The following is a 21,371-nucleotide window of genomic DNA, read 5'->3' as shown; positions in this document are numbered from 1 at the left end:
AAAATCCCCCAGGAAATACACCCGGCCAATCAATGACTCATTACCCAGTCCTATCGGGACATTTTGTAGTATGCACCATTGACGTGGTAAATCCTTTCCTCTATCAAACCTCGAAGGGCTAAGCATTTGTCCACGTCCAAAACGCCGTCACATGTTTAATCGAACAAGTCTATTAATCAATTCGGTCGAAATCCCGACATTATTATGTTACCTATGTCATCTCAGGAATTGATCGGTCATGGTTGCGTTTACCCGGCATGTTTTTTTTGACATGGAAAATAAACAGGAATACGGTATATAACAATGTTTATTACTAAGTAAATATCACAGATATTGTATCCTAAATAACATTTTATACAATCTACATTCAACATGTAAACTTCTAAACGACAATTATTTATAACATTAGTATTTACAAGTTAAAAATTCACAATTTTTATGTCCAGAATCAATCAAGTTTATTGTCCCCATTAACAAATCTGTAAAGCTTGATTATTTTACTGAACTAAACCGAGCTCGAATACAAATTAGAGTGGTAGTAAATACGTAAGAAATAATAAGAGCAGGTGAAAATTGGCCACCAAACAACCGACTAAAGCACTCCAACAATGGCACTTCGGGACAAAAAATAACAAAGCAAAATGTACGGCAGCTTTGTTTGCTCGGTAGCTTTCTTGACCCCATTCAGGCCTCGCACTAGAAAGGAGAAGATAAAGATACAATAATTAATTATTTTTAGACAACTCCAACGAAAAATAATGATCTTGGACCGACTTTAATTAGTTCCCTTCTTATTATTTAACATTTTTATCTGCAGAAACGAGCGGCGGCTTTTATGGGAGCGAAACTGATAAGAAACGTTGTAGAAACATGAGTTTAATAAATATGTTCGTTTTATCTTGCATATTTTTTGGGCTCTAAATTTCCTCGATTCGGGTAGGTAAATGTAACGGCATTATTTGGAGTTTGAGCGAATATCGCTCTATTCAGAGTCAACACATGGGGGGCACAGCAAACACGACTAATGTAGTTGATACAATTCTAGTGTTAGCGTGCCTCTACATCAAACCGCGTTCTCTAAAATCAATCGACTTAGACAATAATTCAACCTTGTTATTTGCCCTTTACAGAAATTAATTTTGAACCAAAGCCTATTGATTTGACTTAATCACTTTCGGGTGTTCGATTGAATTGATTTAGGGAAGGATGTTGATTGTTTTATACCGATTGTAATTTTTGCCTTTACAGACCCAAAAATGTGCTTTAAACTTTGTGGTATCTCTTGAAATAACTATTCTCAGACAGTTTTATGAACTAAAATAAACTGACATGGTCTTACCTTTTTGAGGAATTGGATCTTTTGCACTTTCCAGCTCAAGAGAGACCTCATCCTGATAAACTCCAGGAAGTACAGCCAAACATTGCAAAACCAGCCGACCATTATCGAAATGCTCGTCCTCCAAAGGTAACTCCAGGAAAAGATCACTCCAGGACCGTTCTGATATCTTTTTAAATGGATCAACGTCACTTTCTGCAACCTGCCCAAAGAAAACAGTTACGTAACAGTGACATGAAAATAACGCAAACAAGTGGATTTTAATGGACTTCAGTATGTATTAATTTACCGTAATGTTGTTTAGTTTAAATTTAAGGGTAACCGGTGGCCTGGATAGCGGACTGGAGCAGTTTGCTCGTAAAATGTGTCCGGAGTCTAAAACATCTCGACCGACGCTAATCTTAGGGGATGATTCCGGCAATTCTGCAAAGGAAATAAATATAAAGCGGGAATTATTATGATTTAGTGTATTAAAGGGCACGACGTAAATTACTGTTTACGTGACTTCTCCGAAAAGATGGCCACTTGGCTAATTTGTGCGTTAAAACTTATAGTTTAAACTCGAAAGTTTTGGTGGAGTTTGATAAGAAATTGTAATTAAAAAGTAACAAATATTTACCTATTCAAACAGCGTTTGTTTGGCAAACTTGAGTTGGAAATAAGTTTAAGAAAACTAATATTTGCTGGAAAAAATTAGAGAAAGAAAACTAATTCTAAAATTTATAAGAAATTTGTGTTTAATTTACCACAACATAAATATTTAAGTAAAACCTCTGGAAACATTTTATTATTAATTTATTAAAATGTCTCCATTCCTTTAGTGAATATTTTAAGCCAACATATTGAATACCGCTGAAATTCCAGCTCTTTATAATATCACTGTAGATAATATCGCCCTGCAGAGGGCGTCCGGAACCGATTTTATTCAAATAAGGTTATAAAACATTGGAAACGTGAAAAACACCTTTCTCGGAGCAAAATCTAATAAATATTTTATTTAAAAAGAGGGGGACGACAAAACAGGTTTTATTAGAAGGGCCCCGCCTACAAGGGAAGCAATAAACAGCCGAAAATTGTCGGGAAAGTAAACAAAACTCGGATTGAAAAAAACGTTATTTCGCCAAGACGATTTTTCAAGGTAAATGTTATTTTATCTTCTGGCTCGCATTCGGCCATAAATCCGAGAGTTGAAATGATAATAATTCCACCAAGAATATAACGGCAAAATTAAGTGGCATGGCAAACAAAATTTACGATTTTCATCTTCCTAGAATATTTTACCAGTTAACTGGTGGTTAAATCAGCGCAGCCCTGCCTTAAGCAGCCACAATATAATCGTAACGAACCGATTGTTATGCCTCACGCACTATTATGGAGGGGTTTTCCTCTCGATTTTCCCTTTAATTAGCCCTAAATTAAGCCCTAATCTTACTTTGGATTGCACTACAAAGCCACCAGGTTCACTAACTTGTCTCATCTCCGTGTCCTTACAGTAGGTGAAGCTTAGTAGAGAATTATGCAAATACATACGCTATTAGGGCATGAATATGCATAGGTACATGGATATTGTAATACGCCAAATGGGATATTTATTTGCATTGGATTTGTGCTTGAAACGTTCAATTCAGGAATATTATTGAATATTCAATGTAAAAATTATTAATTTTAGTGTGGGAAAGCAATTCTATAATACTACTACGAAGATAACCAGAAGGATATTTGAAATGTTACTGTTATTGGCGTTATAACGCCAGTTAGATGGAAGGTAAGTAGGGCAGATTACCTCGGGCTTTACTGCCAGTAAACTACATCATAATTGTCTCGCATTCGTGCAAATCGAAGCTTTAGTTTATATTCTGATATTCATGGAAACAGTTTCAATAAGTAATTTGAGTAAAGCGAGATTTTAGGAAATTGGCAATAATTGTTTTTGAACAAGACACTGAGATATGTGTAAAGTCCACGTTTTACGTTTATTATTTAAAAAAAATTAAGTCCTATCCTGTAATTGAGTTGTAAAGTACCTGGTTTGTTTGTTCATACATAAAGCTGCTCAAAGCTCAATATGATGGTTCAATTAAATGCTAATAAGTAAGTAGGTATCAAAGGTCATTGAAATAGTTTAGTTTTGCAAAGTTTGGCAACGTTGCAGCATTAAAGGTTTGCCATTCAGAACCACCACTTTTGCAAATTTAGCTTCTTAAAGCAGTTTTTTCTGTTTCGTTACTTTGTCTTTATTTGTCTCACTTCATTAAAACTTTCATTATCTATCCGTCTTATTGGTATTGATTTTTTGCTGGTTTTTCTTACTTTCCTGTCTATAGACTCGTTTTTTCTCATAATAATTGCACTTATAAAATCCTCTGGCACTTAAATTCCATGGAACGTTGAAAAGTGTCTAGAGGACTCTGGCAATTCAAAACAGTTATAGGAAGGTTCAAGACACTTGTAGAGGATTCTGGCAGTTTTCAGTAGCATTTAGAGGTCTATGGAACTTTCAAAATGACTCTAGAAGATTCAAGCAAGTTTTTCAAGCCACTTTTTACTTCTGGAAATAGTCTATGAAGTCTTGATATAAGGATTTGTTTCTTTTCAGTATACCTGAACGGCATTTCGGACAAAACTTCTCATGTTCTGTAAAACATCTAAAATCTACTGAAGACTTTTAATGTAGTACTAGTACTGTAGAGATATACTTACGTATAACAATCATACTTTGTACATCGACACCGGTAACCATATGGGGTTGATCGGTAGTAACTTCGCAGCTAAAATTGCCGGACAAATTGAACTCGATATTTCGGAGAAGCACTTGAGTCGAATTGGAATGGCTCTCCTGCAATAAAAACTGATTTTATGATTCATCCAAAATAGCGACCCTACTTAAATATCAGGTGCATTACGATTCGCTGCAATAGACCGAACCACATTTTCATTAGATTCCTTTTTATTGTAACCATCTAGAAATCATAATTTTTAAAGTTATTCCTTTGAGCATAAAAACCGAATATTCATTTATTACTTAAATGCAAATTTTCTATTAGATTGTGCTTGCATTTTTAACTTAAAAAATGTTAAAATATGTACCATCAATGCTGCAAAAACGAGTAAAGAAGAATAATGCATATTTTATGCTTTTTAAGGTTTTAAGATGTAACACCTTGAATTCTAAGCAACTAATCCATTTCCACATTGTTATCTCTAAATGCATCGCACGTGAAAATCGAAAACACTTCCGGCGATAAAGTGGAACATCAACCATTCCGAAAAGGGGAGTTGACGAAAAGTAGCATCGTCAATAGATCAAGAAGCCGCTAAAATGCGACGATAGAAAGCCACATTTGCATCATAAATATATGGCTTGGGTCTTATATGGGGGAGAATTGTCCCGCCGCAAAGTTAGAGCAAGTGTAATATACTCGCGCTTACTGACACTAAAATCTGCATCTGGGATCGTGCCTTCAAGCGGAAAATCTGAGGAAATTCTGGTTGTTTAGAGCTTTGAATGTGTAATGCCCGAATATGCATCGATAGTTCAACGGTATTTGCATAATAGTCTGCTAGCGAGCGTTATGTATAAAGCTGGGAGAGAACCTTCAAAGAACTCAAAGTTTTTGAGTATCAAATCGAGGACGTTGCATTATGTTATTATGTTAAAACTTCCTCTAAAATTTGCTTTGTTCTTTACTTTTCTCTATAATTAACTTTCAAAAAAACTTACATCAACAGTCAATCCGTCAAAAGGGAAAACTTTAGTGTTGGGACGTTCACTTGGAGTAAAACGATAAAACTCCCTTGGTCCTCTATACCATTTCACTGAATATAGAATATCATCTTCCAGGTCGTAGGAACATTTCAAAGTCGAATGGTTCATGAAATGTACCACCGAAGGCTCTATTGATAGTTTCACGTCTTTGAGACATCCAATATCTAGAAAAAAAATGTTAGCTTAGAATAGAATTTTCTAGGTCACTAAATATAGTGAAACCGAATCAGCTGCAGTAAACAAGAAATTAAAAGAATAATCTTGATAAGTGCTGAGACTTTAAGTCCTGTCGCAGCAAATACCCCCAGGCCACGAACTTTTTACTGAAAATGCTATGAGAATCGTTTGTTATCTGATTCCCGTCTAGACAGCTAAAGAATTGATTTTAAGTAATGGTTTCCAATGAAAAACCATTCTTTTTTTTCCCCAGCTTTAAAAGAGAGAAAAACAGATTTTTTCCCCTGACTCTCCATGAAAAGCATATTAATAACATAGTAAATTCCATTAACCGCCAAGCAATAACTTTTATCTAGACGTCATAATTCGGTATTAATTGCTTTGGCAATAAATATTATTTTATTTATGCCTTTGCAAAAAGTATGGAATAAATGTGTTTTCGATGATTTATGGTTACCACAAAAATATTTTCCAACTGCGTATATTAAAGTCATACATAATTCAAAATAGACCAAAGTAACACTATTCGTACAACAAACTACGTGTCATCGACATGGTATCTGAGACATACGTTTTTCGTATTATACTGTCGTAAACTTTTTTGTCGAAACTTTCCAGAATGAAACTTTTGCAGGCGAACACAATTTCAAACAATTTATTTGCTAAACTTTGTTACGACGCAAATTGATCGTTTCGAGCTTGGTAATTGAAGAATGATGCTTTTGAATAAAACGCTTGGGGTGTAAAGTTTATTTACATCCTAAAGTATCGCGATGTCGTATAGCGCCCATATTAGCAGACATATTACCCTATTACGTTATGCAAAAATATGTGTCATATCGAACGATGAAATACGGGTTTAGTTGGCGTTTATTAATGGTCCGTTCAGGCTTATTAACATTTTTTTTCTGGTTGGTTGTGTCGAACAGAAAACCAGTGCAATTTCCGTATAAAGTTTTCTGGGAAACAAATACCTTGCCAACTCTCCAGACATACCAATTCTCAGGAATTTTGTCGTGTCTTCGCCCAACTACGATCACGATCTCTGATAGGGTGCGAACGTTTCCAACTTAAATTCCTCGAAACGAATATCTCCATCCAATTGGAATATTTTTTACGAGTGACATGTTTAAACTATTATTATTTTAATGGTATTGTTAAACCAGTGAAATATGACGACTATTAATAATACCTTTGATATTTATCCTTTTAATCAGTATCATTCAGCTAAACCACAACATTAAATATCGAATTAATTATGGAATATGCATATGTCATTTTGTAAGCCAAAATGATTAGGTAAAAGCACTTTAACGTAAAATTGTTTTAGATCACACTTACAATAATCACATCTAGTAGTATACAAAGAATTTGGAAAATATAAGTTTGTGATATAAGTTACGAAATTTTGTTTGATTGTGTGTTTCTAACCTTTGATTGTGTGTGTGTTTATAAATTAATTTTAGTCGTTTTTAAAAATGACAACCGTCAAAATCTTCTTCATAAAGCTGTAAAACCACAAAACAATATTAAAATTAGTATAAACAGTACCAAACATACAGGGTGGTCCAGTTTTAAATGTCAATAATTCACCAATCGATAGCCCATCAAAAAATAAGTTGACACGCATTATGTCATTTTCCTGAAGAACGCTTTTTCATTTTCCTGGAAAACACAGACCGCCAAAATTCAGTTTTGAAAATCTTTTTTTTGCTACAACTGTCAGACAGTCAGACTAATTTTATTCTAAAAATTTAATTATTTACTATATTAGCATTTAATGCCAAAATTGTTTACTTTCATCAATGAAGAGTCTGAAACTTAACTTTTACTATAAAAAATAGTTTAAAATTCGATTTTTCAGTCTTAAAACACAGTGAAGCGTCTAGAAGTCAATTTAATACTGACAAAGCATGAAATGGCATATTTAAGCCTACGAAAACTGTAAAAATAGTTTTTTAAGTCTGCTATGTCAAAAACTTGGTGAAGATAACCATAAAACTCGATTTTCCAAGCTGAAAGCAGTTTCAAAGCCCTAAAAATAGTCCAGAGTTCTAAAAAAATGAAAAGTAAAGTAAAAAAACCTGAAAAGTTAGTCTTCAAGTCAATTTTCATGAATCTAATCAATATCCTGTATTTAAGGCTATTTTCAAGACTAAAATATTGAAATCTATTTTTAAATTATGAAAACTTACTTCAATTGCAAAATTTAAGCTTTTGATGTCACTTTTCATTAATTCAGAGTCACTTCTTGGTGTCCATGTCAATTTTCAAGGTTGAAATGTGTAAATAAGTAAATTTACCGGTTTCTAAGTTAAATTTCAAAACTAAAGTCTTTCAATTTGTCTGGAAACTGTGAAAACTGGCTACAAAGACATTTTTTCAGCTTCTCAAGTAAATTTTCACCGTTTCCAAGACAATTTTTATGTTGGGTTGGGTTGGTTTTGGGTCTTTAAATAGGGTAATTACTCAATTTTGTCGTAAACAAAACTTCAAATTAGAGTTTTGTAAGAGATACTTATTTTGCCAAATTGAAAAAGTAAAAAAAACGGAAAATTTTGAAAAATATCCAGTGACATAGAATATAAGGCAGAAAAATGAAAACCATCTTTTTGTATTTACACCACTGGACAGTTTCGATTAATGGAAGTATTAATTTCATATGTGTTTGTTCTAAATTTGATTAAAATTGCTCCAGCGGTCTGACAGTTATGACAAGAAACTGATTTTTTAAACTGAACATTTATGGACTGTATTTTCCTTGGGAAGCATTTTTCAGGAAAATGACATAATATGTATGTATGTTAGTTGTGTGCAACATCTGGTGACATCTGTACTCAACTCTATGAGTTAGAAAGTACAGATGGCGTTCCAAAATCTAGGAACAGCACCATTAATGCCGCATCATTCGGTAAACACCGATCTGATTGGTTGAAAATGGTGAGGTTTTGTTTTTTGTTTTGAGTACAGATGTCACCAGATGTTGCACACAACTATCATTTCTGGCATCCAGTTGACTATACTGGAACGAAGGTTTTGTTCTTTGGTTATCAAGCCCTATAGCCTCTCTGATGAGCCGTAATACGGCGAAACCGGTCAGAGGATTGGGATTGATAAACAAAAAACAAAACCTCACCATTTTCATGTATGTATGTTAACTTATTTTTTGATGGGCTATAGAATAGTGAATTATTGACATTTCAAACTGGACCACCCTGTATTTTATAGCTTTTTGAGTGGAATTTTATCAATTATGACATTTGACCGTCCCAATCCTGGAAACTGTCAAATTCCATTCCATGGAAATATAAAACGACGAAATATATTTGAAAAGTAACAAAATCAGTGTGACTCAATTTATTTTGGTTTTTACTATAGCTGTCAAATTGTCTGGTACAAAACTGACAATCCGTTGACAGCAGATAATATTTTTATTTGTGTTTGTTATTTTCTTTCGTTGTGAATAATACACTTACCACAGTCGTAGAAAAAGTATAGTATTTTACACGCGTGTAATGCCTATTACCACAGCTTTCACTCACTCAATGATTCGTGAGTAATAGCTATCATTACAATACATGCTCCTTGAATAAATATACTATTTTCAGTGGAAAATTTTCTTCAATACCAATTTCATTTTTTTGATCAATCACAAACTACAAATTGTGTGAACTATTTAACATTATATTGGTGTAAACACCTTAGCTTATCGTAGCTATATAATTTCGCATACAAAGAACGAAATTAATTTGGATAAAATTAAACCGTTAACTCTAGGTATCTAAAATTGAAATCTTAATTTAACGTTTTATTGGAAGACTCAAGGCAACCTTCCTTATTAAGATTTTTTCTTCTCTGCTTTTAGTATTTCGTTTGGAATAAATTTTTCCAACGAAATTTTCGTTTGATTTCTGAGACAAATAAGTGAAGTTAAAAAAATTTGTGTCTTCTTTTTATGATTTGCGTAACATGCTTTGTCGAGTTTCAACCATTTTTTCCGCAGTCAAAACACGCAAAAACCTGTGCCACACGTTTGTGCAAAGTGGTAATTTAATTACAAATTTTCCCCTTCAGTAGCTGGATTTAATTAACCCTTGATGAAACTATCGTCAAAACTGGCTATAAACGAAACGGTGGAACGGTACAAATGAAATAATCATATTTGGCAAATTTAAAGGGAAAAGTCATTTGAAATTGCCATGAAATGGTTGACAAGCAATAAAAGACAACACCGACCATCGCATTACAGTTTCATCGTGCAATTTGGGCTTATAGAACATAAAACTGGTGGAGAATCGTTTTGTCATAAAATATTTCCAGCATCCTATAACCTATTTTGCTTCTAAAACGTGACTGTTGAGAGGGAGAGGACGGTTCGTATAAAAAATATATATGACAAGGGAATAAGGCCAAAATTGCCTGTTATGCCTGATTTATTTTTGGGGAACGTTTAGGCAGATTAGGCTCTTTTAATAAAAATAAAACTATGCCCAAGTTGATGCTAAGCCAATGCTGCACATGTAGACTTACCTAATAAAAGACAGAAAGAAGCAAAACATTTCCCAAAAGGAGCAAGCATTATTTCGCATGTTTGCGTAACCTATTAACCATTTTCCTCTGATAATCATCAGAAGCGCATACATGGAAATCTATTAAGGTTAAAACAGCGACAACAACAGGAAGTTCTTTGCTCCCCGAGGTGAGAATAATTAAATTCCTTCGTACAATCGCCCAGGTAACTCGCTTAGGGTATTCTTGTTTTAAGTCGGGGGCTGTTTAATTTAAAATTCGCTCGCTGCAGGAGGAATGGAATTTAGAACGGCAAATTTACAGTTGGAAGCATTGAGGTTGAGTGGGGTTGCATAAAATTGCTTTTAATATAATTCCTCGGAGGACGTAATAATATCGAAAATAAACTCTGCACGAAACTATATCATAACGCATCATTTTTGTGATGCGAGCAGCAATACTAATAAGCTGAAAGAAATTGCCATCTTGCCAACTAGAGAGAAAATCACGCTGTCAACTCGGTAATATTACAAGAAACATTTCCAGGCAGCTTGCATTTTAATAAGGACTTTGCATCTGTGAAACTTACGTCGCATTTTGTTTGCAATGATTTCGACGTTATGCAACCGCGAATGTCGTTATTAAAGTCATTAGGCACATTCGGTTTTTGGAAACACGCGTCATATGTCCTGGGCAATTTTTAAAATTTAATTCCAAACCAAATTGCCACATGCTATATGTTAACCAACCCCTTCCTTCCCTAACCCCTATAAAATGCAATATATCATTCCGTTATTTGTAGGTCAAAATCACTAATGGTAAGTCCATGTGTGCAGTATTTCTGTAGATCACAGAAGAGTTTGTAATTGGTGAAAATAAAAGCAACAAGCTGAAAACTGCTTTTTTTGACCAATTACAATTTACCCACTGTGTTTAGTCCATTGGCATATTTAGGGCAAAATTAGTATATCTGTATCCTGCTCTATCAAATAACATTAAAGTAGTACACCAGCTGTGTGTTCTTTTAGCTTATTTTTTTTCCTAATTAAAGGTTAATTTAACTATTATCACGTGACTGACAAATACAGCATTTGCGTAAATCTCAATAGTGATAGCCTCTGACAATTTTTCCCACCAATACTGAACCGAAACTATAATACAAAGTACGTTTTGTCAAACAAAATTGTCAATAAATTCGCATTAACCGAAATAACTGCATTATACCGGTTTTAATTCAGCAAATAAAATTACCTGGTCGGGTATTTAGCGAGGCTTTTCATTACTCTCTGATGGAACAGAAAAGGGAATTAGAATTCCCGTTTTATTGCTTTCAGTGTATTGCGTGCGCTTAAATTTAGATTTAAAGTGTGTGTGTTGTGGTTACGATGGCCACTCGTCAATGAGACGTTCAGCCAGTTTAACAGCGCGATTACGCGATACACGATTACTAAAGTTCCGCGGAAGAGGCACTTGCGTGCGTCTGAGAAACTCTCATCCCTCCCGCTTGCAGAATTTTACAAAAAATACTAATATGTGTACACAAAAAAGTCTAAGAGCGATTAAGGGCACGATCCGAATAAAAGATATAGTCATTCCTCGTGGAAACTATAACCATCACTGTCACATCCACGTGGTCTTCTCCTAGATTTTCATCCTTTCCGCCTCTAGGAAGTGCACCGCACAAGACAATTCCCCGTAGACTTTTAGGAATCGACGTTTCCACTTAGAGGTCCCACCATCTCCACTCGATCGGCTGCGGAATTTGGTCGTCAACCTCAAATTTCCCTGAACACCGCTTCAAGAAACGTGGTTTCTTAGCGACAAAAAAAATGGCGCCCACGAAACAGACGTGCGATACGTTTCAGGTTGACCATCAAACTCCTAGATTTAAAGAAAATAGCCAGCAAACCGGAAGGATTTAAGCCTTGAATTACCCTCGGTTTGATGTGTGGTAGGTTTTTTTTGTTTGTTTGGTTTTGGGGTAGAACAGTAGGTTTGCATCAAAAAAAAAAAAAAAAAAAAAAAAAAAAAAAAAAAAAAAAAAAAAAAAAAAAAAATTCTACTTTATTGTACATGAAATAATCGAAGTGTTTAGCAATTGTAGTACAAGAGTACAAAGAGAGAATCATCAGTTATGGCCTACATTGGTGCTCTATAATAGAGGTTGCCGCAGGTCCCTTGACAATACCAAATAGGAAAAAGGGCAGGTCGAATATGGCATATATTCAGAATATAAACAGCTTTATTTCAGTTAAAATCCGCTATTTTCAATCCTCCCATGGCCGCATTATATTCACTGAGCCGTGCTGTCGGAGAATTTGTCGGTGATTTCATTTAATGTCAGTTTTCTCTCAATTTATGTTACATGTGCTTTTCGCCCACAATAGAACTCGAATATTTAAAAAAAAACGTTGATTTATCAAGCTTTGTCACCCGTTTTAAGTCTTGTAACACTAACAGAAATGGCAATTTTCTTGCTGAAATAATATTTTTCCAACTAAGCCACTTTGCACTTGGTAGTGCACCAACAATCATTAATTGCGCTCACATAATTTATTAATCAAACTAATTGAACGAAGAAAACTCTAAAAAGTCAATTTATACTTGGGCCAGATATTTTCAGGATGAATAAAGAGCAAAAGGAGCGTCATAATTTCCATTTGACTGAACTCGGAGGGTTTTGCTTTTGGACGATTAAGTGTTAAAGAAGGTCCGGACAGTTGAGATGTTGCTGCCGATAAAATAAACCAGAGTGTCTAAAAATGAAATATCTCATTTCAAAGCTTTATAGTAAGTCCCAACTTTTTACCAAAACATACTTTTTTTCCTGTAAAAAAGGTTGTGATTGGTCAAGAAAAAGCTGCTTTTACGAATTTTTAAATTACAGAAATAACTCCACGTCCGTAAATTATCAATGTGTCATCTGATCGACATATTTAAAGAACGAACCGGTGTCACGTGATAAACTGTCAAATGACTTCACGGAGTATGCACCGGCGATATTTCTGAACGCAACCCCATTGAATTTGACAGTTTACTCAAACATTTTTGATTGATATTTTATACAAAGGGTACCCCGTGTATTTTTTCTGAAAATTTTTGAAATATGAAAATTGTCGTTGACTTCTTAAATAACTTAAGTTAATGGTAAAAATGTGACGCCGTAAAAACTGTCAAAACTGCCATAATTTCAATCATCTTAGCAACTGTGCCAGTTAGAGCAAAATGGACGTCAGAATCATGTTTCCCAGTTCGAAATTAGTACAAAAACGTTTTTGATTGAGCAAAATTCAATATGGCCGCTGTTTTGCTGCCCAAAATTGCGTCAAAATGTGCATTTTTTTAAAAAATCTCTAAAATTTTTACCAAAAACGCACCTCGTTGGACGTTTGCTTCAACAAAAAGCTTTTAAAATTACACCGACAACCACAAAAAATCAGAGAAAATTTTAAGAACTAATCTAAGACTAGTGAATTTCAATATGACGTCACAGTTAATGTCGTCACTGCCCCTTCTCCTGGGACAGAAAATACTTAGTATTATGCTATGTTTACATGTGTGGTATTTGTGTAAATGTCAGTACAGTGGTAGTTTGTGATTGGTCAAAAAAGCAGCTTTCAGCTTGCTGTTTTTTTTTTGACCAATCACAAACTACGAACCATGCTGCAATAGTGCAATTAATCAAACTTTTAGTATCTAATTAAATGCCATCTAGTTTGCAGTTGTAATATCTCTTTGAAGCTAATTAGATCAAAACTAGAGCTTTCGAATCGATAATCGAACAACAGCACTACTACAAGTAAAATTAAATTTCCTGGCAATTGATTTTTCTATCCTGCCTCGGAAGATTTAATATGAAAGTGTCGATCACAGACTTAAGAATTAGCAACGCCTTGACTCCATTGAAATTGATTGAAAAAAAGAGCCGACTTGTCTAGCAGGTGATTAATAAAACATTAAAATCGACCCCAGTTTCTATTATGCTTTAAAAACGTTTAACTAAGAGGGTTGAATTTAACTAAAGTTAAACTCTCTCTGTATCTAATTAGTCTAAAGAGATGGAAATCTTTAAGCCGAGATTGGGGAATTCAAAGGGTCTTTTAGGTGGGTATGAATTTATCGTTAAGGAGTTTCGTAACTGCTGCATCTATCATGCAAGTTAAACTGTGATATCTAGAATAGTCGTTCTTTAATGGTAATTTATCACTTGCTTGGGATGCAAGTTATACAAACCGAATGAAATTAGTTGCATAAGCAACATTCAACCTTAATCCCTTTAGTATCCATTATAGTCTAGTCTAAATTGGCAATGCCTGTCTGGCTTTAAGCCTGAACGGGGTATCATTACAGAGAATGCAAACTATGTCAAACTTCAGCCACTTTTGTTTTACAGGGCAATTAATCAAGTCTAAAAATACAAACCTTGAAAACTAAAAAATATAACAGTAAAAACACAATAAATCCAATGTACGATCATAGTTAAACTATTTCATGTCACTAGTAAGTCCCGTAATCAAAGTCCGACACTTTGGCACGTGCGAATTTCTTCAGCAATTGTTCGGGCTCATTAAGGAGTCACAAAGACGGCCGGGAAATTACTCGGGATTTTCCCTCTTTCGGCTCTCGACGGAAAATGAGCCGAAAGTACGTGCGCATCCGTACGAATATGGGGTGGAAATAGACGGAACATCCTTCAGCAGGAATAAAGCACCCCTTTGGTTTGTGCGCACGCTTTGCACTTGCAAATTCTCTCGTCGCAATTGAAATTACTTCTCCGCCAAAAATTACCTGATTTGAATTGTTAAGGGAGCAAGTAGCGTAAATGGCCCCCCCTTCTGTTCTGCCTATGTTGTTTTCCTATAAATATTTACGTATCCGCGATTTGCATGATATTAAACCAATTCTCGTCGAATAACCCTTTGGCGAGAACAAAAAACAACCCTTCTTTGGCGATTAGTATGCCACCTTTTTGGCCCAAATGTTTTACATTTTTTAATTATTGTACACATGGTGTAATCGCCTAAATAGAAAATCTGTGAAGACAGAGTGTTTGTGTACACCTACGACACTGGATCTGGATTGCAATACAGTGTTTCTGGAAGTTCAAATTTTGACACCGCTTTTCTCCCTTATGGTACCATATTTTGTAGTGTTTTTTCAGGTTATTGGATAGGAAATTTAATGAGGATTCCAAAAATGTGCTTAAAACAGTCACTTTCTCACTCCTAGTGTATTTTACAGGCTATTTTGTCCCTGACTGTCCATTCAAACTGTGTTTCTAGCAGTTCAAATTTCGACACCGCTTTTCTCCTTGATTGTACCATATTTTGTAGTGTTTTTCAGGTTATTGGATAGGAAATTTAAGGAGGATTCCAAAAATGTGCTTAAAACAGTCACTTTCTCACTCCAAGTATGTTTTACAGGCTATTTTGTCCCTGACTGTCCTTTCAAACTGTGTTTCTAGCAGTTCAAATTTTGATACCGCTTTTCTCTGATTGTAACAAATTTTGTAGTATTTTTTCAGGTTATTGGATAGGAAATTTAATGAGGATTCCAAAAATGTGCTTAAAACAGTCACTTTCTCACTCCTAGTGTGTTTTACAGGCGATTTTGTCCCTGACTGTCCTTTCAAACTGTGTTTCTAGCAGTTCAAATTTTGACACCGCTTTTCTCCTTGATTGTACCATATTTTGTAGTATTTTTTCAGGTTATTGGATAGGAAATTTAATGAGGATTCCAAAAATGTGCTTAAAACAGTCACTTTCTCACTCCTAGTGTGTTTTACAGGCGATTTTGTCCCTGACTGTCCTTTCAAACTGTGTTTCTAGCAGTTCAAATTTTGACACCGCTTTTCTCCTTGATTGTACCATATTTTGAGGTGTTTTTCAGGTTATTGGATAGGTAATTTAATGAGGATTCCAAAAATGTGCTTAAAACAGTCACTTTCTCACTCCAAGTATGTTTTACAGGCTATTTTGTCCCTGACTGTCCATTCAAACTGTGTTTCTAGCAGGTCAAATTTTGACACCGCTTTTCTCCTTGATTGTACCATATTTTGTAGTATTTTTTCAGGTTATTGGATAGGAAATTTAAGGAGGATTCCAAAAATGTGCTTAAAACAGTCACTTTCTCACTCCTAGTGTGTTTTACAGGCTATTTTGTCCCTGACTGTCCATTCAAACTGTGTTTCTAGCAGTTCAAATTTTGACACCTCTTTTCTCCTTGATTGTACCATATTTTGTGGTGTTTTTTCAGGTTATTGGATAGGAAATTTAATGAGGATTCCAAAAATGTGCTTAAAACAGTCACTTTCTCACTCCAAGTATGTTTTACAGGCTATTTTGTCCCTGACTGTCCTTCCAAACTGTGTTTCAAACATTTCAAATTTTGATACCCCTTTTCTCTCTGATTGTACCAAATTTTGTAGTGTTTTTTCAGATTATTGGATACGAAGTTTAACGAGGATTCCAAAAATGTAATGAGATTTCCCATAATACTAAATAATGTTAATACCAACATGGTGAAAGTTTTATTTGTTGCAATAATTAAACACTCTACTATTCCTAAAAAAAATCAGAAACTTTTCCAACTGTTTATACGCAGAGGATAATCTAATAAGTTTGCTCGTTCCCAAAGCGGAAGTTAAATTGCCTTATAAGTACAAATAGAAACTTTCCCAAGTTCGTAAAATGAAAGACAAAATATTGAAAGTTTCCTTCCGTCAGTAATTCTAAATTATACACCTACATTTATTATTCTCGAACGTGCTAAGGGAAATGATATAACGAAAAGCTGGCGCTTTTGCCGTTTTAGTTTATGGTTCTGGGTTATTTTTTCCGTGAAACTTTTCGCATCAGAACGGAAAGTATGATACGAATCTGCCTTACTCCCATGTGAGTGTGGAGAGAACCGAACGTGACCGGAAATTCTTCTGTTTACCGAGAAATATATAAGCTTTGATCTATCAATATTCTCCACCTCATCATTCATAAAGGAAAAGTGATTTTTTAAAGTGAAATTTTATGATGAGACAAAAAAGGCAATTTAATAAATATCAGTGGTATATTACTGTAATAAAATCACAGGCAAAATTAGAATCAAAACACTTATTGGAACTAGTGATGGAGCACCACTTACGCGTTGATTAAAACTATCTATAACATGAATTTTCCAGCCCATATTAGCCTGAGTAAACGAGTTGTAGTAAACCGTATCAGGCCATGAAGTGTTTGGAGTAAACTCCAAGGTTCCAGGTTCTCCAGACTCGCACATCCAAGTCAAAGACTTGTTAAACTTTTTAAATGATTCAAAATCATCGTCCAATCTCCTGTCATGTCCTGGTTTATGATTGGACAAACATAATCGTCCAGCTACAATTTTTTTTTAAGAAAAAACCCAGTTATTTCTAATAGAACTACTTTACCTGCAGTTGACTTTGGTCTACCCCTTCTAGAGTATTCGACCCCAGCTAGAACCCTAATTTTAGACTGAGCTACGTCAGTCAGTCGATCGTAGCCTCCGTGAGGGTCATCGGTGATGATTAAAGGATGGTAGTATTCAGGACTGTGAGGGTTGTTACCCCCGTGCACTTTGAAAACGTAGGTCAATCCTCTACGCAACCATAATTCGGGGGCTAGCAATCCGTTGATGTACCAGGCCAAAGCTGTAGATGTGTGTTCTAAAATTACAGTGATTGAATTACAGAGATGATGCCAATATGCAGAAAAAACATCTACTTACTGGTAATAGCTTGATATCCTTTTCTACCTCCTGAAGGTCCAATAGTACTAGTAAAAACACGGATAGTCTTGTCAAATATCTGTCCTTTTGACCAAGGTTCTCCAATTTCCGGTTCGGATCTAGTGAAGGCGTAACAGTTTTTCTGTGGTTCTTTGGGGTTCAATTCAATACTAATATTAGTTTTAGGGTAAATGTCGTGGAAAGCGGGTTCTTTATTCTCATCCAGTCTTCCTATACCCCAAATCACATAAACTGAACCCTCGGCAGGAAACTCTTTGTCTCCACTATCAGCTACAAGTTCTAGTTAACCAAATTGCTTAATTTTGCAAAAGTGAAACTTACAAGAAATCAGCGATCTTCTGTAAGTTATAATGTTGATTCCATTCTCCCTTACTGCGCTATTCAATTGATTATTGTCCTGGCCACCCACCAATTCATCCTTACACACCCCTTTATACTGACCTAGTACTTTAACGCACTGCAAATTAAATAATTACAAAACTGTAACTGTTTTTTGAACCAAAAACTTACGGGTGTTAACGCGGTTATATTATAGTCAGTGGCGTATCCTTGATACCCGTTAATATAAGCTACTGCAACGTCAGCCCCTATCATTTGGCTTTTCTCATCTGAGCCTGAAATTCCAAACGATAAATACTCGTCTTCGTTTACCATTCCTGCTAGTTGGATTGTTATAGCCGGTCCGAATATTTCCCAGGATACTTGGAAGTTCTTGTGCAGTTGCAGGCAATTTGGGAGATCATCTTTTTGAGGCTAAAATGTTGCATAAGTCTAGTTCTAACTTTTAGTTACTTAAAACTTACAATGACTTTAACTAATGAAGGTGGGACATTCAAAGCTTCAGGAATAATGATTGACCCTAGATTTGTGTTAGTGTCATGGTCAAATATACTGAACCAGTCTATGTTGAATATGGTCAAGTCTCCTGGTAGTTCCAGGGTGATTGTTTTGTTTTTATAAGACCTTAATGGGTCTAGACTACAATTTTTCGTATTATTTTATGGCCAGTTGCATAGGTTTGTACTTACTATCCATATTCGTCAGGAACTTTAAACCCTTTAGAAACTGGTTGGGCACCGACCCCAACCCAAAAATAGGCGTCTTTAGCTTTACCGTCATAAGTAAACCCAATGAGTTTAATTTGTTTGGCATCCAAAATTTCCACAGAGATTGTACTGATTTGATTCGTTTTGCCTGTAAGTTGTGACACTTTCTGCATGGTAGGTGGTTCAAACTCTTCAGGAACGTAGATATCTCCAAAAGTGTTTTGTGACCAAATATCGTAGATTGCAAACCATTTAATGTCTGTAATTTTCTTTTTTTCTGGCAGTACTAGAGTGAAATCTTTGTTAAAGTATCGATCCAAAACGTTAGTCCTAAAATTGGTTAGTACATTATCTGTGGGAGAGTGAACTGTATGCAACATACCTTCCGTCTTCATCAGGAACGATAAAACCTTGAGGACCAGGTCGATTGGCTGCCCCAGCCCAAAAAAAGGTGTCAGCTCCATTGCCATCGTAATTAAAGGAAGTCAGCAGCAAAGTATACTTATCCACGGCATAAACATCACCAGACACTTGGTGATGGTAGGAATTGAGCTTTCCCAGTAACTTACCTTTGTAAGGACCGTCATCGTCTTGACAATTTCCTGTTTAATAATAAATTTTGAAATAAGCTGGTGACTAATTGAAGAGTGAGATCAGACATGGTTTTCTAAGAAACATTTTGTCATAGAACTTTCACAAAATTTTCAGAAACGTTGAAACTATTTAGTTAAGCAACATACGGTGACCACAAAACTACACACATGACCGTAAATTATGTTTGACCACACTCACCAGAAGAAATCAGAAACACACCAAAAACTAACACATTTAAAAACATTCTAACGCGGTAATTTTCAAAAAATTGCAAAGCATTTTCCTTAATATAAATATAAAAGGAAAAATCTCCCTAGCTGGCCTGATACTTGAGCATGTTATTGTTATACTGCACAACCTTCAAGATCTTGAAAGGTAGGCGAGAACGCTTTCAATTTCAACTTTCTACTAACTTAACTGAAACGGTCGTGAGTAACAGTACCACTGGTACTGGTAGTTTGGGTTGAATGAAACGCCAGAAATGCTAAAGTACCACACGCGGTTATGGTTTGAATATGGTAGCCTTCATTTAGTAACTTGTTTTTTGTTAGCTTGTGATAAGTAAATTAAGCTGAAACGAACTGAATTAGGACACAATGCTTGAACCCTATAATAATGGGGCGCAGTGTTCCAAACTCTCTAAAATATTCCGGCAAGTTCATATTTCAAGCTTTAAAGCATTATTATTGAGGGCGATCGACAAATCCAGTTTTCGGTAAACTTTAAAGTTTAAGGGCATATTTTCCGCAAAGTACAAACACACTCGACCACACATGTAACATAAATCATTGCCGGACTTTAGGCACTTGGCGACAACAACAGATTTTCGCGATACAAACTATCCCTTCTATAGAGGGCTGAAGCAAAAAGCCATCTAAAAATAGGGGCATAATTTAGGATCCAATAAGTTTTAATGGACCTGGAAAAACTTGACCTGAATATTTTGTCGGGATACGGGTCCACTTTTAGGGGATTTTCGGGGTCATAGATAAAACTCTCCGTATTTTCTTTACTATACTTTTTTTTTGTGTGTGTTATAGTATCCATTTGCTGTTTAGGGAAGTAAAAGTCGATTTGAATTTTCTTTCAAAACGATCAAATCTCCGTGTATTAGGCTGGCAAACTTTTACGTTTTCCAACTTTTACACGCTTTTCCGATTTCTCGCAAATAAGTATCTACGTACACACAGAGAAGAAAGAATACGGTTTGTGTTTCTCTCGGGGCTTGTGCAAACAATTCTGTTATTACGTGCAATGACTGTATTGAAGTCTTGAAGTTTTCTAAAAACGGGAAATTTACATTTGAATGGGAAATCGGCAAACGTTATTTTCCAGTTTTATCAAGAAAATACTATAGTATAGTTTGCATTATTTGATAGACTTGAGTTTTCCAAAGGTTCATATATGGTTTGATTTGATATCTTTTGTCAAGAAGTAAATTAATAGTATTTAAGCGACATCTTGACACTTGGTGGATGCTTTTTACGTTCTTTGAATAGGACAAACTTTTTATATACTTTTTCAGTTTATTGAATAGGAAATTTAATAAGGTTTCTAAAAATGCGCTTAAAACAGTCATTTTCTTACTCCAAATTATTCTCTAAAACCACGTGATGCCTGTCACTATTGTCAAAATTTTACTAGAATTTGCAAGAATTACATTTTAGCACAGTTTTCGAAACAAGACGATTTTCTGAGATTTGACAATTGTCACAGTTTGACAACAGTTATTTAGACTTAGTCTAGCTAAATAGTCTTCTGAAATCACGTGACAACTGTCACTAACGTCCAAGCTGTTAAAACATGCTAAAAAGTTGCAAAAATCAGGATTTAGAAACGTTTTCTTGCAGTGTTTGATATAAAACGTGTTTCTGAGAATTATGACAGTTATTTTGCCAATTGTCACGTGACCGTCTAGCTAAATAGTGTTCTACAATGACGTTACAACTATCACTAACGTCCAAACTGTTAAACCATGCTAAAAAGTTGCAAAAATCAGGATTTAGAAACGTTTTTTTGCAGTATTCGATATATAGAGTTTTTTTGAGATTTATGATTTTTGACAATGGTCACGTGACTGCTTAGCTAAATTATTCTTTAAAACCACGTGATATCTGTCACTAATGTCAAAACTTAAAAACAATTATTAATGCAAAAATGAAAAATCTGTATTTTTGAAGTA

The 21,371-nt window shown here is 35.0% G+C and overlaps 2 protein-coding genes across 2 annotated transcripts; both read right to left on the bottom strand.

The window, feature by feature from the left end:
• Positions 1–289: 289 nt before the first annotated feature.
• Positions 290–14,473, bottom strand: LOC145733399 (uncharacterized). Its single transcript, XM_081986183.1, has 6 exons — positions 14,211–14,473; positions 5,058–5,266; positions 4,037–4,172; positions 1,626–1,759; positions 1,340–1,538; positions 290–696 (listed from the first exon to the last, which is right to left on the bottom strand). Exons 1-6 carry the CDS (start codon positions 14,263–14,265, stop codon positions 593–595), a joined length of 837 nt encoding a protein of 278 aa, XP_081842309.1. The 5' UTR covers positions 14,266–14,473; the 3' UTR covers positions 290–592.
• A 2,358-nt stretch (positions 14,474–16,831) lies between these two features.
• knk (cytochrome and DOMON domain-containing protein knickkopf) lies at positions 16,832–19,618 on the bottom strand. The gene is made up of 9 exons (XM_081986178.1): positions 19,388–19,618; positions 18,978–19,197; positions 18,578–18,925; positions 18,353–18,527; positions 18,060–18,302; positions 17,871–18,006; positions 17,529–17,819; positions 17,212–17,466; positions 16,832–17,158 (listed from the first exon to the last, which is right to left on the bottom strand). Exons 1-9 carry the CDS (start codon positions 19,431–19,433, stop codon positions 16,854–16,856), a joined length of 2,019 nt encoding a protein of 672 aa, XP_081842304.1. The 5' UTR covers positions 19,434–19,618; the 3' UTR covers positions 16,832–16,853.
• Positions 19,619–21,371: the final 1,753 nt, after the last annotated feature.

The sequence above is a fragment of the Ips typographus genome, linkage group LG9, assembly GCF_016097725.1.
Source record: "Ips typographus isolate SLU linkage group LG9, UJ_Ityp_2.0, whole genome shotgun sequence".
Classification (NCBI taxonomy): domain Eukaryota; kingdom Metazoa; phylum Arthropoda; class Insecta; order Coleoptera; family Curculionidae; genus Ips; species Ips typographus.
The sequence above is the reverse complement of the archived record's forward strand: the minus strand, read 5'-3'. Positions and strand labels throughout refer to the sequence as shown.